This window comes from Pipistrellus hanaki (genome assembly GCF_964339955.1).
Source record: "Pipistrellus hanaki genome assembly, chromosome: 5".
In the NCBI taxonomy this organism is placed as follows: Eukaryota; Metazoa; Chordata; class Mammalia; order Chiroptera; family Vespertilionidae; genus Pipistrellus; species Pipistrellus hanaki.
In genome coordinates this window covers 66,901,432-66,918,817 of record NC_140507.1, presented here as the reverse complement: position 1 = coordinate 66,918,817, position 17,386 = coordinate 66,901,432, and the positions used below count along the sequence as shown (strand labels likewise).

Here is a 17,386-nt window from a genome sequence, read left to right as displayed (position 1 = left end):
GCTGAAGGGTACCTGGGCTAAGCACAGATTATACAAAACTGTTACCTTTGCAGAACTACATTCCTCAGCCTCCTTTAATCTGGGTACAGTCACAGGGCTACTTCTCTACAACAGAATGTCACCACAGTGATGTGTGTCACTTCAAGTTAGGGATTTTAAGAAACAATTATTCTTTCTCTACATTTTCTTTCTTTTCACTGGCTGAATGCCGAATGCTGACTGTTGAGTCCCTAAAGGATGTCAAATCCATCATCTGCCAGAGGACTCACAGTAAACAATACGTTTCTATGTGTTAAGCTAAAGAAATTTGTGTTACTATAGTTGAGGAAACACTGTAATAGTCACTAACAAACATGTATATTCACTGCCTTTCATATTTAAGTAACTTCTACTTAATTTGGAAGTTCTCCCAAGCATCCTTAAGAAAAAGAAAAAAAAACCTCTTTGAAAACAGATTGTTTATATTGCTGTAAGCTGTCTGTTTATTCTACCCATCAGTCTTGTCTTTGACAACTGGCTACTATTGCTTTTTTTTTCTTCCTGTTTACTATATGCCCAGATGAATTTTAATTTAAAGCCTCACTATAATCCTTTTCAAATGAACTAAAGTTTAAAACCATTCCTGCTCCATATATGTAGTTCAAGTGCTTATATGCTATTGAGACATTATGAGATTCCATCTAATGACTATGTTACAAAGCAGAAATTTAAAAGAGGATTGAGCCGAAAACGGTTTGGCTCAGTGGATAGAGCGTTGGCCTGCGGACTGAAAGGTCCCAGGTTCGATTCCAGTCAAGGGCATGTACCTTTGTTGCGGGTACATCCCCAATAGGGGGTGTGCGGGAGGCAGCTGATCGATGACTCTCTCTCATCGATGTTTCTAACTCTCTATCCCTCTCTCTTCCTCTCTGTAAAAAAATCAATAAAAATATATTTTAAAAAAATAAAAAATAAAAGTGGATTGAAACAACCCCTGTTCACTTCTTCATTGTATATAAAGGCCAACAAATCATGAGAAGTACAATATATTTCACTCAACCTTGAAACAGTGCAGTATCTCCAAAACTAGAACTTCCCCAAACAAGAGAACCTTGACATTTTCAAGAGCTACATCTTGACACCATCACAGATTAAAAAATATATCAGTCATGCCACAGTGCATGCTTCTGTAACATGGATGCCTTCAACACATGACTGGCAAAATGCGAATGACAACAGTGTGATGAGGAAAGACTGTTGGTTCACGAGTGAATCTTCCCAGCATGTTAATGCTTGAAGCTATCGAAGGCAAGATTTTTCGCAAATAACGGGAAATAATGAAGACTTTAAGAAAAACAGTGAGCATCTTACCAAAGTGCCTCCCTTTGGTACAGGCACTGACAGCTGACTTAGTGGCTTCAATATCCATTGTTTCATTGCCTGATGATGCTGTGGGCGCACAAGAAGCTACAGCATGGATCAGAGCTTTAATTTTGGTGACAGTGGCTTCCCGGAGAAGCTAATCCCTGTAAGAATCTACATATCAAAAAGAAAAGAAAAAAGCATGTTCCAGGATAAAATAAAGCCTGGAATCACCTAGGTATGATACGGGGTGCATATGTCACCACCTACTGTGCTAGCATTCTTATTTGGATTGTCATGTATTTGTTAATGCTCTGGTTACAAGGTTACATTTCTTTAAGTAGTCTCACCTTAATCCTATATTTCTACAGCACTATTATTTTTAGTGTGACTTTGCAGAATGAGAGATTTTTCATGAATGCATATATCACATTATGGGAGATATGAGCATACCACAAACTGAAATGGTGAACTGCAAATGGCAAGCAAATAGGCAAAATGACAAACTGATCTCATAGCGACCCATTCAATATCCTGTAATGTACCTGACAAATACCATCTCCTTTAATCCTAGATTACTACACCTTGAAAACTATCTAAAACTTATGTAGTACCTACCTATCAAATAATGAAAACCTCAAATACAGTCCAAAAATGCTTCAAACAGAGGTAATTGCTTTTAACGTCAGTTTTGTCTTGACAATTTTTGCTTAATCTGCACATGGAGTAACAGATCCTTTCTGTGGAATCTCTTCTCTTCCAACCCAAAGGCCCACCATTACCCACTAGGTCTCAGGAAAACCATTTTGCTTAAATTTTGAATACATAAATTCTTTATTGCAAGGCATAATCTGTTCCTTCAGAGTCAGCTTTAATGAAAACTGCTTTACAGAAGGCAAAATGGAAGCATCCTAAATATACAGGGCTATTTATAACTACTATTTAGTTGACATCTCCAAAACTGTCTTTCTTATGACCAAGCAAAATGACAGCTTTGGAGTTTTGCTCATTTTGATCAGGATCACAGAGACTCCAACCCACTCTACACTGTACTTGCTTTTATATATCCTATGTCCCATCTCTGCCAGCCATTGCCTCTCCTAGGATTTCTGATGAGCTTCCCCCAGGACTTTAGGTTTTGTCACCAGTGCCACAGTACATTCCTAGATCAAAAGAATATTATTTTGGTGTGTGTCCTTACCAGCATGAAGTAATAAAATAAAAAACTATATGGCCCCTTCCCATCCACTCCCCTAGCTATTCAACACCATGATCTATCAAACAAAATGTAGGTAAGTCATTTTTCTCTGCTCCCTTCACTTACATCTCTACTGATATTCATTTAATACCTATTAGGTCAATTCTCCCCTGTCACTCACCAGTTTCTTTTTATGAATCCTATCCTTGGCACCGATTTCAACAAATATAACATTTCTGAAAATTTGAGACATGAAATTAACACTCATTGAATATCAATTTTCCCAGCACAGTAAAATACCTCTAACCTGGCACTTCTGAAATACCATTGTGATCATTTGTGTTAATAATGACCTTGAAGTTCTTCAAACTTCCAAAGAAGCTTCTGAGTCAAAGGAATATTCAGTTATATACCATACAGGTTTAATGGTAAATGTCTTGCCTGGCTGGTTTGGCTCAATGGACAGAGCATTGGTCTGCTGTCTGAAGGGTCCCAGGTTCATTTCTGGCCAAGGGCACATGCCTGAGCTGCAGGCTCGATCCCCAGTGGAGGTGCTGGAGGCAGCCGATCAATGATTCTCATCACTGATGTTTCCCTCTCTCTCTCCCTTCCTCTCTGAAATCAATAAAGAAATGTGTGTGTTTTTAATGTCTTTACAGTATCCTGAATTTAACTATAGTATATGACAATCCATATGCCATAGTATACAGCAAGTATAGCTACTGTTTTATTAATATACACTTTCATCAACCCATTCCAGCTAAAAATAAGGACCAATCAGAGACTGTCTAAATACGGTGTTCCAATAAAATCATCATCAGAGCTTCCTTTATACATTCCACCCCTCTGAATCTGACATGCCCAGTGCTTAAGTTTAAAAAACATTCCTGAATAAGTCTAATATAAACTCCTTCTCCTTGAGAACTAACACTGTAAAACTGGTAGAAATCAGCCTTTAAAACTATGGTTCTCATCCTTATCTGTCTACTGCTTGGGAAACTTACTGAAAACACAGTCTTTTAAAATATATAGGTTCTGCCCTAGTCATTTGGCTCAGTGGATAGTGTCAGAACATGAAATGAAGGGTCACAGGTTTAATTTTTGTCCATGACATGTAGCTCGGTTGCAGGCTCAAAACCAGGTCCTGGTTGGGTACCTGTAGGAGACAACCAATCCTAACACCAATGTTTCTCTCTTTCATCTTTCCTCCTCCCTTCCACTCTCTCTAAAAATCAATGTGAAAGTATCCTCGGGTGAGGATTAATAAAGCATATAGGATCCTAAACATACTGAACCATAATCTCATATGATGGAATTCAAGTATCTGACTCCCCAAGTAACTCCAATGCACAGCCAAGGTTTGCAAACAAATGCTTTTAAGCCCTTATGGAAAGAGGTATTGCTGCTCTTGCTGTTTCCAACAGGTCAACAGAAAACCAACCAACATATGGGTACAGCATTTAGGTGAGACCTGCAGGAATGAAGAGTGACCTAGAGGGTATTGCCAACACTAAAAATTCCTTCTAATGTGGACTATCACAGGATTGGAAGGTATGTCTACCTTAGGAAAGAGATTGGGGTAAAGTGCTGAAAATAATTTGAATCACATTAGTGGTTATAATCAATTAAAAGAGTCATAAGCCTACCCTAGTCTCTGCAAAGGTCTCAAAGAACTTTCTCCTCGAGAGGTCCCAGTGGTTCAAGAATATCATTCCTCCACTTTCAATAAGCCAGAACAGCAAAATCCCAAAGTAAAGCCAAGTAATTAGTGACCATTATAAGAGAAGACTGCTGAAACCGGTTTGGCTCAATGGATAGAGCGTCGGTGTGCGGACTGGAAGGTCCCAGGTTCAATTCCGGTCAAGGGCATGTACATTGGTTGCAGACACATCCCGGGTAGGGGGCGTACAGGAGGCAGCTGACCGATGTCTCTCTCTCATTGATGTTTCTAGCTCTCTATCCCTCTCCCTTCCTCTCTGTGAAAAATCAATAAAATATATATATATTTTTTTTTTAAAGAGAGAAGACTGATGTATAAAAACTGTACATATTTTGCCATTGGTGACTGGCTTCAAAGCCTTCCTCCACCAGTTAAGTGACGTAGATTACTTAACCTCTCTAAATTCATACCATCACCTGTAAAATAGATCTGAAAAACATGCAAATTTAAATGAGACAATATTTGTAAAAAACAGAATTTTCAACATATTATGGTTTCCTTTCCTCCTTGGTGATTTCTACTTGTCTCTTGCACTCTCCCTAATACGTCTATTAGCCCTTTCTCAAGTTATTGTTATTAATACAGGGAACACGAGGCATAAACTTTGATTCTGTTCCTCCAAAACTAATATGAAGCTTAAACTCTGACAACCCATTGAAAATACACCAGTGCCTAGATTCATATAGTAACGGACATATTTGTTTTTTCTCTCAGGTCCTGATACCAGTAAAGCAAATGGCTCTCAAACTTTAGAGAAGGGAAGAATTACTAGAAATGTTGTTTAAAATATAATCTCATTTCCCACCAATAATTTCATAACTGATTCAAGCAAGGATTCTCAATGGCCACTAAAACTACTAGGTAAAATGTTATTAGGAAACAGCATAGTGACACCTTTTCAAAATATTACCCCATGAGTTACTTACTGATTGCAATCAGGAAAATGTACTTTTATCTGGCAATCAGAGCCTTAATCAAGAGGTAAACTTAGCATTGCTAATAGTGGGATGAATGAGGATGTGCCTACTGATACAATGCATATATAAAGTATAAGTACCGTGTTTCCCCGAAAATAAGACATCCTCCGAAAATAAGACCTGGAGCATCTTTGGGAGCAAAAATTAATATAAGACACTGTCTTATTTTTGGGGAAACAGGGTAGTACTTTTGACTAAAATATGTAGCCTGAATATAATCAAGACCCTAGATGCAACTTACAGCAGCGTTTTTCAACCGCTGTTCCGCAGCACACTAGTGTGCCGAGAGATGTTGCCTGGTGTGCCGTAGGTGCAGACAAGAATTTTATAATTTTTCACTATTTTGTTTACTTAATATTTCATAATAAAATAATTATAAAATACTTTCTTTGTGTTTATTTGATTCCTATTCAAGAGAATTACTTTATATATAGTCAATATAGGCACAGAGTTAAATTTTTTAACATTTTCTAATGGTGGTGTGCCTCGTGATTTTTTTCATGAAACAAGTGTGCCTTTGCCCAAAAAAGGTTGAAAAACACTGACTTACAGTTTACCTATAATATAGAAGATAGACAACATATGTAGGAAACAATTAGGCAATATAAAAAAGCTGACCTAGACTCTGCAAAGGTTGATGTCATAAAGGAAAAACATATATGAGGATTGTTCTAGATTAAAGAAACATAAAGGCAATACATGATTTTAGATTAGATTTCTGTTTGCAGGTGGAAAAAAACTATAAAAGACATTGTTGGGGACAAGTGGGCAAATTGGAATGTGAAGCAGCTACCAGATAATTTTATAGAATTATGGAATAATTATGGGATTATTGTTAATTTTCTTAGATAGGGTAATGATATGCAGAATTACTCAATTTACTATTTGAAGTATGGAGAGATACAACTGCATAATACATGTTAAACACATGTCTATGTTAATTACTGAATCCAGGTGTTCAAAATACTACTCTTTCTAGTCTGCATGCTTAAAAGTTTCAATAGCCCTAACCAGTTTGGCTCAGTGAGTAGAGAGTCATCCTGCGGACTGAAAGATCCCAGGTTTGATTCCAGCTAAGGGCACATATCTTGATTTCGGGCACATCCTCAGTAGGGGGTGTGCAGGAGGCAGATTATCGATGTTTCTCTTTCATTGATGTTTCTAACTCTCCATCCCTCTCCCTCTCTGTAAAAAATTAATAAAATACATATTTTTTTAAAGTTCCAATAATAAAAACTGAGCAAAAATACACATTCCCTGGCCCTAAACTCCAAGGCTCTAGTTCCTTAATCCTGTGGTAGACCCATAAATCCACATTTTAACAAGCTCTGAGCCTATTCCAAAGCAGAGAGTTCTCTGACCACTCTAAGAAACATGGCTGAAGAGAGAAGGTGGAGTGTGTCTGCTGTCTGGAGGAGCCTGGGTTCCTAATTCCCAGCCAGCTCTCTTTTATTGGCAGGCTTCCCAAGCCATGGACTTGGTATTTTCCTCACCTTTGCCATCTTTCTTTATGTTTCCAGCATATTTAAGATGGAATGAAAAGGGGGCATAATGGTGAAAAAGCAAGTTTCTATTTGATGTGCCTATGAGCATCCGGCCAGGGTTATCAATAATTACTCTACCTCCCTTCCAAAAGTACTGTGAAGAAAACTGTTGCTTACTTTTCTGTGAACTACTCAAATTTCTTCCTAGAAATGAATGATGAGTATACAAAACATGCTCTACAATGGATGACCAAGATAAAACAGAATAGCTTCCTCAAATAAAAATTTAAAAAAGTAGAAATGTTCCACTCAATATAAGTTATTTTAAAAACTACTTGTTTGATATATTTCAGGATAAAAGTGATATTTATACCTATACAAAAAGAAACTTTTTGTTAACAATATGCAAAATACCTTAGGACATTGTGGTTTGTTTTAAGGTATATAAGATAATATGATATACCAGATCTATCCCCCATAGGCACCTAAACTCCAAGGGACCCCATTAGACTTGCAACCAGGAGAGCAACGGGTAGTGGCAGCTCATCCTGGGGTAACCCCACTGAACCTGTCTCCAAGGTCCCCTTTTCTCTGACTTCTCGTTGAGCCAAAGCAACCCAGCCTGGGCTCTGCTGTTGAGTCTTCTATGCCCTTCTTTGTTTCACTGTCCTACTAGTAAGTGAGTTTTTATGCAGTCAATAAATTCTTGCTTGCTCTTTTGAAAAAATAAAATTTTTAAACAGAAAACTATAAAAAAATAAGTAATGTAAAATACTTTCATTTTACCTAAAATTGCAAGTTCACAAAATTAGCTAATAAACCAGCATAACAAGTTTCTCAAGAAGTCTAATCTACTATAAATGCTAACATTAACAGGAGAGATATATATGCTTTATAGTAACCAAAGTGACTAAAAATAATGAGAATTTATTTAAGAGTAAGTCAAAATAACAAGCTCTGGGCCTATTCCAAAGCAGAGGGTTCTCTGACTACTCTAAGAAACATGGCTGAAGAGAGAAGGTGGAGTGTGTCTGCAGACAGGACTTCAAACAATTCCTGGAAAACCTATACATTTTTTAATATTTTAATTGTTCAAATTAGAGTCTAAAAGTTCTTCTTTAAAACTTCAGAGCATTAACACCATAATAGACTTTTCAAAATTGAAAGGACCTTAAAGATCTATCAATTTAACTCATTTGCTAAATACAATATGAGGAAACTACTATCAGAGTTTTTAGTAAAATGTAGAATGATAAATCTGATTTCTCAACTCCAATGTTCCCTTTATTCGGGGCGGGGAACGTCTGGCCCACAGGCCAAAACCATTTGGTCTGGCCCTGCCAAGGCAGTAGGTGAGTTAATTAAATGTTTGATCAAATACAGCAGGCTAATTTTTAAGCTGATAATATGGTATGGCCCAAGAATGATGTTATAAATATCCTAGTGGCCCTTAGCAGAAAAAAGGTTCCCTACCCCTATGATACCATGAAATGCCCTCTGCTTTTTAATTAGTTAAAATATCTCTAATAGTGGTGAATAGTGAAATGTCTTCAGGCAACAGACAATTCATTGAACTTTTTTAATGAGGCTATATTTTCATGATTTTTTTTTTAACTTAACTCATTCTGAGCTAAACAAGAAATCCAGAATTTCTGAATAAAAGGAAGTAAATGAACAAAATATTCTGGGGAGTAAACTGAAGTTTTAGCCCCAAATTATCTGTAGAGAGCATACTATAAAAGCAAATCAATCCATGGTGAAAATAGCAAAGTTTACTACACGGTTTATTTATTTTTGCATCCTACAGAATCTTTTCAACAGTACAGAAATTATCCATTACATAAACCTAACTAATTGACCTTTTGGGTAGTTTGAAAAATCAAAGCAAATGATATTAAAGGCAGAAACGAACTGCTTGTGAATTCTGTTATGTGCCTATTATATTTCTGAACTGCTAGACTTCTGAAATACAGATTTTGAGGTTTTGTTCTTAGGTCATCCTGGAAATAACTATTTTTTATCACAAGTTGCAATTTTACTCAAAGTATGGCATTTTTTCATAACCTTTACTTAAAAATTCACCGTAAATGTCAAATTTTTACTGTTTCTGTTCACTCAAAAATAATCTTCAGAGTTGTTCTCTTCATAGTCACTCTCCTTTAGGAAGTACTAGCTCCTTGTCTAAATTTAATTCACAGCTAATCATGTTCTTCTATAATTTTTCAAATGAGGATAACTAGATGACACTTTATGTTATTAAATTTGTCCCTTTTTTCTTGATGGTATCAAAATGCCTTGCCAATTGCAAGATCATAAAATTATTATCTTACACTTTCTTCTAGAGTTTTTACAGTTTAGTATTTTATTACATCTTTCATTCTTTTAGAGTTTTTGTTTATGTAGAGATCAACTTTCCCCCCTAACTGGATAGTCAACTGCCTCAATATCGTTTGTTAAATGATCTTGTTCCCATTCACTGATTGGAAGTACTACCTTTACTGTCTAAATTCCCACGAACCTGTCAATTTATTTTGCTTTTTCTGCTTCACTACCTATATGCTTAATTCCTCTGCCAGAAGCACATTGTTCAAATTATTAATACTTTAAAGCACATCACTTTCTAATAAGGTAAATCTCAACATTTTTTTTCAAGGTTATTTTTACTAAAAGACACATTTACTTTTCTCAGATAAATTTTTCTCAAGTTTCTCCTCAAAAATTCCATTGAATTTTGAACCAGAATTCCATTAAATTTATGGATACACCGAAAAACAATTATATTTTTACAATACTGAAATTCCTGCCCAGTAACATGCAGGCATATAAAGCCCTCTTTAAACAGACATACAGGCACACACACTCATAAATACATGTATATAATCTTTTAATGTAACTATAACTAGTCCACCAGACCCACAAGAATGAATTTCTTAAATCACAAGATCTTAGAGATAGAGGGATATTACAGATCACTTAGTCCAATGCCTCTTATAATCCCAGTTATGTTTACCTCAAGCCTACTTAAGAGAATCACTTTAAAATTAAAATATACCTTTTACATTCAACATAATCATAAAAGCACTATTTGAATCACATAAAAGGCAGAGAAGTGGGCTATACTGATTGAAAACTGCTCTGAATTTAGGAATCCTTTAAAAAGGTAAGATGCATACGTGGGCTCAAAGGAAAAAACACTGAGTACCATCAGTGCATACACTGGAGACAGCCCCAAGTGCTTTTAGACATGCGTGTTTCCAAGGTGAAGTCATTTTGTTATGGTTTTGTCCAGGAACCAAACTTCAGAGTACCAAATTATTCCATTCCCAATTGTTCCATCATATTTATTGTTCATATTTATTAAGAACAAATCCAATAACAATCTCCAAATGAAACAAGCCTGAAACCCAATTCTAAATGTGTTTCTCAAACCTGGCTGCACATCTGACCACCTGTGGAGCTTCTAAAAATAACACTGCTTAGGTCCCATCTTGGGATTCTTCTTCAGCAGGTCCAGCAATGCGAGAACATTTCTTTTTTTTGTATTTTTTTAAAGCTGTAATATTTTCTATTCTCAGCCAGAATTAAAACACAACTATTCTAAAAACAAACAAACAAACAAACAAACAAACAAAAAACACTATTCCAAACTATTTAATAAGACCAAAGCCCCATAGCATACACATTTAAAAGGTATATTTACCTCTTCACCGGCCCAGCAACATTTAATGCTGATTATCTAGAGAGCTATGTCCCTATGACCAAAGTCTTAAAAACAAACAAAAAATACTAAAACAAAGCTTTACTGTTCAGATATGTGATGCCATTATAATATTTGAAGCTCCTTTTTCTTCTTTCTCCCTTGAAGGCAATCCTCTACCCCAAAAGAAAGGGAAGCTGATATTCCCTTTAAAAATCACAAATACCATTAAGATCTTAAGCAATTCCTCTTTTACTTTGTAAAACAGAAGGGTGAAAGCATACTTATAAGAAATATAAATAAAAAGGGAGATTAGTGATTTAGCTATGACATAAGTTGAAAATTCAAAGAACTGTTGCTTCTAGACTGCAGAGAACTGCCAACACACTTAAGCACCCTCTAAATGCAGCACAAGAGCAAAGAAAGGCTAGTATATTGAAGGAAAAACTTACATACAGCAATGCAACATGCAAACTAAATCAAGTCTAACCCTCCAAGAAAATGATCTCACTTTCTAATAACAACATATTGTACTGAAATAAGGCCCAGTGGGACTCACAGTCCCAGTATGAGTGACTCATGTACCTGTTACCCCTAGGAAAAGCACCTGCAAAATAGAACACATACGGCTACAAAGGAAGTTACATGTTAATTATGAGGGTAAAAGATGCATTAAATAAGCCCAGTAGTGCTATGCAAAGAAAGGTCATGACCAAGGCATCCCACAGATACCCTTCCATTCTCCAATTTTGGCCCAGCCAAAAATACTTTCCTACGTTCTGCAAAGTTTTTTGGTGAAAGAGATGTCCAGATTTTCCATCTTGAAAAGAAAGTCAACAAGCATAGAAGTTTACCGCCTTACTATAAAGGCAAACTAAATTTTCTTAAGCACTGTGCTTTGTCCAAGCCGAAGTCAAATAATTTTACATTTAAAAAACAAAAGCATGTGAAGAGACAGGTACTCATGCTTTAGTGCACATGTGTCAAACACAAGGCCCGCGGGCCAAATCCAGCCCGCCAGGCCTTGCAATGTGGCCCGCACCTCGCTGTCATCACTGCACTCCGCTGTCAGTTTATGACATTGTCAGTTTATGACTGTTCAGTAAACCATTCGGCCCGCAATTTAGGCTGGATTTTAGATTTTGGCCCCTTCTCTGATTGAGTTCGACACCCCTACTTTAGTGGAATCAGCTTTAACTATGTACAACTTCACCAACTTCTTTTCTTCTGTGGCCCAAGTCAATGATATAATTCTTAGATCTTAACCTTTATATAGCATGACCACATAAAATAGCAAAATTCAAGTAATTAATATGAATAAGAAAACAACTGTAACCCCAAAGGAGCTGCAGTAAAAACTGAGATGATGTATGTTTATACACACTGACAAGTAATTTGCCAAGAGATTAAAACAAGAAAAGAATAAAACCCTTTCTCCTAAGCTTCCCATGTGAATTTCTATTCAAGCCACATGCCTAGCAGGTATTAAAGAGCAGACTCTGCTCCTGGAGTTTTTCAAGCACAACCAGCTTGCTGGAAAAAAGATAAAAATAAAATCCTTCCTCAAGAAGTATTTCCTCTGAAGTATTGCTATGTTAGAATAAATAACTTCACTGAATTAGCATCTCTTTTAATACATTATACAAATATTTAGAATATATGTCTAAATATTTCATTAAAACTTAATGAAATATTTAGACATATATTCTAATCTTGAAAAAAAAAAAAGACTAAAATTATGCAGACAATAAAATCACGTGCACCTTTTAAAACAAACCAAATAGCCTGGCAGGAGTGGCTCAGTGGTTGAGTGTTGACCTATGAACCAGGAGGTCACTGTTCAAGTCTGGTTGAGGCATATGACCGGGTTGTGGATTGATACCCAGTTGGGGGTGTGCAGGAGGCAGCTGATCAATGAATCTCTCTCAACACTGATGTTTCTCTCTTCTCTCTTCCTCTCTGAAATCAATAAAAACATACTTTAAAAAAACACACACACACATACAAAAACAAATGTGTGTGTGTGTGTGTGTGTGTGAGTGTGTGTGTGTGCTTGTATCTGTAGACCTTGAAATATCAATGAATATCTGGGAAAATAATGCACTGCCATTTTAAACAGCCATAAAAGCTAAATTTACACTTAAAATGCACTTGTCAGTTTATTCCAAAATCTGGACTTCTATTCTGCCCAAATACAATTAAGATTTAGGTCGGTTGAGGGAAAATTACCCTACCTAAAAATTTTGTGAAACTGAACTCCAATTTCATTATATCTCAAAAGCTACTACTAATAAATAGCTAGGGTGGATTATATTAGAAACAATTCTCTCAGGAATTTTAACCTGACATCAAGCTTTTGATTTCCCACACTTAGCAATCTAAGACATGGAGAGAGATAAGTGACTTCAGCTTGTTCAGTTATTAAATACATGCTGTTAAAGTTTGCTGCTATTTCAAAATCTTTCTCTTCTCCACAGTTTTTGTCCCTCTCCCCCTATGTTCCTTTATACCTTATCAAGCTAGAAGAAATCACAATAGGTATCCCCAATATCGAACACAATACCTTAGATTTACTATTGGGTTTATGGGTGTTTTAAGTTTAGATTTCAAATTCAAAATATTTTTCAAAATTGTACTTCACCACAAGCTATGCTCAAAATAGCTAAAAGTCAACTACTTTTTTTTTTTTTTTTCTATTTCATTCCCCCCTCTCCTTATAAATTTATCAGCAGGAAACAAATTATCTACAGAAAATATAGCTAGAAAAAAGGCTGCTTGGTTCAATTCAGGAACACCAATAAACAACCCTGGGTGGACCAGGAAGCACCTCACATGTCCCCTATTCAGAATTTGCATGTAAATTTTGTGGGACAGAGTTCTTACAGTCACTTTCAAGATTCCACTAACTCAATCCCATGCTTTCTGAAACATTTTTTTTTTTTTGAAATTCTGAACAGAGATCTGCACAAACATTCAAAAGACATGAACTTGATCTTAGTTATCTAAAATACTGAGCGCCTAAAATCTCCTACTGGGTGGAAGAGTCAGAACAATCAAGGCAAAATGTCTTCTCACAGAAGCAATCTACCTCAAGAGCTCTGTGTAATTCATCCTCAATACGATTTTTTTTTTCTCTTGAAAATGTTCTTACCTACAACTCACTGTTCCCAAAATACACTCAAACTGATTTAAGTTGGAGAGCACAGATTTACCAAGATTTTAATAGGATCATTTGCTTAGTTTAGCCATGTAAGGCTGCTGGCAGGAAGCACATCTGCAAATGGTGTTTGAGGGATTCACCTGGCACACGGGAAATTTACAAAAGGGTTTCGAAAGTGCTGCAGGGCCAAGCTCAGGGCTTGTGGAGATGCACACCACCTACACACTGGCCTGGCTACCAAAACCGAGGTTCCATCGGAATAGGTGTCTGGGTGGCTGATTTTCTGGAGGTGAGAATTAAAAAAAAAAAACGCTTACACTCATCGCACACTACACAATTCTACCTGTCACTAAGAAAAGGGCACGTCTAATCCAGAGAGAGAGAAGAAAAAAAAAAAAGTCATTTTTTTCCTTCAAGGAGGGCAGCGGTTTGGAATCATTTGCTGGGGATGGGATTGCAGGAAGGGGGAGGGGAGGGGGCGTGGAAGAAGGGAGTGCTAAATAAAGAGGCAGCAAGGGGGTTTGCACAGGGCCCCACACAGTCCACTGCGGAGAGAAGTCGGGGGAAGAGGGGAAGATGTCTCACTGGGGGACAAAACCGAGTGCAAACCGGCTGGAGGAAGGAAGGTTCCCACCACCACCACCACCATCACCACCTCGCCCCAGGAGAAGAGCTGGGGTGCAGATAAAAAGCTCCAACGGCTGGTTATCTTAAGATCCAGGGGAAAGGGACAACGGGGATGCCGAGGTCTACAGAGATGGGGGGAGGGGAAGGATGAGGCAGGGTCTCTCTGCTAAGCGCGAACCAAGGATGCAGACAAACAGCAGGACTTGGGCCTCCCTGGGCCAAAAGGCGTGGTCAAGGTTCCATCCAGATCAAAAAAGATGGGTCTTTTGGAGATGCCAGGGGGAAGTGCGCGTCCAGCCCCTCCTTCAAGACCCCGGGCCCGGCGCGTCCGAGGGGCCCACCTGCGAGGCACCCCGAGGGCGGAACGCGCCCCCCTAAGGCCCCGCCTCGCCCCGCGGGGCCCTTTCGCAGGACCGCTGGCCAAGCCCCCGCCCCCATCTCCATCCCCGCAGTGCTCTTACCTCCACACCTGCCCCATCTGCAGCAGGTGGATGACCGACTGCCAGATCCACACAGAGAGGCGGCAGAGGCGCTGCGCCCCCGGCGTGGCCGAGCCCCCCGCGCCCGGGCCGCCGCGGGCCGCGCCGTGGCCGTAGCCGGCCCCCATCATGGGGGGACCCCGGCTGCTGAGCCCCTCCACGGCGCCCAGCCCGCCGCCCGTGTAGTCCTGCACGAACCAGCGGAAGCTCAGGCTCTGCACCAGCAGCGACGGCACCAGCACGAAGAAGAGGGTCAGCCCGAAGTAGGTGTAGTCCCCCTTGCGGTAGTAGTCGAGGGCCAGCCACAGGTCGGTGCCCACGTCCCCGAAGAAGACCAGCAGCGCCAGCACGATCCACAGGCAGTCGAGCCACGGCCGCTCCACCTGCGGCGGCGGCGGCCGCGCGGCCGAGGGCGTCGGGGGGTGGCGGTCGGCGCCGGCGGCCCCGGGCGGCTGCAGCGGCTGGTCCCCCCCGTCGGCGGCGGCGGCGGCGTTGCGGCGCGGCTTCTTGCCCAGGAGGGAGCGCAGGCAGGCGGAGCGGCAGCCCCAGTAGCACGAGGAGGTGTTGCAGCAGTGGCAGATGTGCAGCGAGCTGCTCTCGCCGGGCTCGCTGCCGTCCCCGCCGCCGCCGCCGCCGCAGCCGCCTCCCCCGGGCTCCCCGTCCTCCTCGCCGCCGCTGCCCACCGCCTCGTCCAGGTTGTGCAGCTGGGCGAAGCCCACCCCCACGCCACCGCCATCGGATTTCGCCGCCATCTTGACTCTCTTCCCAGCTCCGGAGGTTGGGGGGGGGAGGGACGGGTGGGGGGGGAAAAGAAGGCAGGGAACGGGGAGGGGGGGAGAAACGAATGGAGAGGAAGGGGGGCGGGGAGGAAGCGGGGAGCTAACGAACGAGGGGGGAGTGGGCCGGGGAACCCCCTCCGCTTCCGGGTAGTCGGCGTCACTTCCGGGCGAGCCCCCCAATCACACGGCGCCCGTAGCTCCCCAGCCCTACCCACCCGGCCAAGATGGCCGCCCTCCTATGCCTCAGCTGCTGGGCGGGGGGCCGGGGGGTTCTCCCCGCCAGGGCTCCCCTTCCCCTCTTCCGTTGACCCCGAAACCCATCAGGTTGACCCCTCGGCGTTTCTGAACCCCGCTGGGACGAGTGAGGCGGTCCAAAGTGATCCCTGGAGGGGGCAGTGCCAGACGTTTTGGGGTCCCCTTCCTCAGCGTCGCAGCTCACAGCTTTCTTCCCGGAGAAACGCCCCCTAACACCCTCCCGGCCGCTGGCGGAGGGGCGGGACTTCTGGAGGAAGGGGCGGAGCTAGTGCAAAGCAGGTGATTACGTGTCACTTCCGGGAGATAGGATGACCTCATTGTATAGTTAGACACCCCCCCTCCCCATCAGAATGGCTGTCTCACCTCTTTGGCTGTTTTGTGTGTGTTTTTCTTTCAAAAGTACCTTTTATTCTTTTCTTGTTTGGGGGTCTTTAGAAATTACAGAAGTCAGTTTAGATTCCTACTCACAACATACTGATTCTCACTTCTATTTAAATACCTCCTTCCTCTTTTTACCTCTGTTGACCCCCAGATTTTCCTGTCCCTGACAACTTAACCATCTTTTGTAATAAAGTTTTCACAATTCCCTTAAGAAAACTCTAGTTAAACATCAGCCTGATTGCATCTTGAGTATTGGAGCAAAGATTGAATTGGCACATTGTGACCTTGAGTGTATCATCTTAAGTATGAGATTTTAAAATTCTGTGACTTTAATTTGGAAAATTTAGAACTAGCAAGGGGATAAGCTGTATCGATTACTTTTCAGGCTATTTGAATGTGTGAAGATTGCCTTTTAGAATTTTTGGTGCTAAGGCTCTGACAGTAAACATAGCTTTAAATGAGTGAAAATGTTATCAATGTGCTATGTCATTAAAATAGGTGCAGGGTAAACTATTTAATCTTAACAAATTACAAAAGTGAAGCAGCACTGAATGGATTTGAATTATAATAATCTTTCAGTGAAAGTATATTTACGGAAAGTACCCATTGAGAATTTTTACACCAGTCATTTGCTTTGGGGGGGTAGAGGAATAATTCCAAAATCTTTTGGATACAAGTCATATAGCTGTAGCCTTTTATTTCATGCTATGATTTAAGCCTCTTTTTCTATGGTAGTAATACTTCTAGCCAGCTGAAAAGGGTTATTTCTGCATATAGATGGGGTTCTATTTCTTTCTTTGCTGAATTTGAATTAACACCTGAGAAAGATGGCATAAACATACAGTAGGATTGCCCTGGGTTGGATCCCAATTCCACAGAAATAATGTGAATGATGTGAGCAAGAGAGTTGACATCTTTAAACTTCAAAATCCCATGTTATGTAATGGAAATAATAATAGGGCTTTCTTTGAAAAGTTTTTGGACAAATTAAAAGTGGTAATCCATTCAAATCTCTCACCATGATACTTGATAGATAGTAATAGAGAATAAACACTAAATAAATGGTAATTGCCATTATCATTATTGTTATTATTATCACTATTGCTGTTATTAGCATAGTACCAACATATAGTTGCTTAAATTGTATCATTCAAATTTAGTATCTCTAATAAATGAAAGTATTTTTAAGTAAGTATAGGAAATAGATACAATTAATTTGTGTTTTAAAATATATTTCCTCCATTTAAGCCTGTGAGGCTACGAAATGAGATTCAAAAGCAAGTAGTAA

At 39.9% G+C, this 17,386-nt stretch overlaps 1 protein-coding gene across 1 annotated transcript in view; it reads right to left on the bottom strand.

Moving 5' to 3' along the window:
- The window catches only part of XKR6 (XK related 6), a 215,602-nt gene extending 199,623 nt beyond the window's left edge, over positions 1–15,979 (bottom strand). Inside the window, exon 1 of the mRNA XM_084886395.1 lies at positions 14,666–15,979. Within this exon, the coding sequence (XP_084742521.1) occupies positions 14,666–15,435 (770 nt within the window). The 5' untranslated portion in view covers positions 15,436–15,979. The remainder of the gene's footprint in view (positions 1–14,665) is intronic.
- Positions 15,980–17,386: the final 1,407 nt, after the last annotated feature.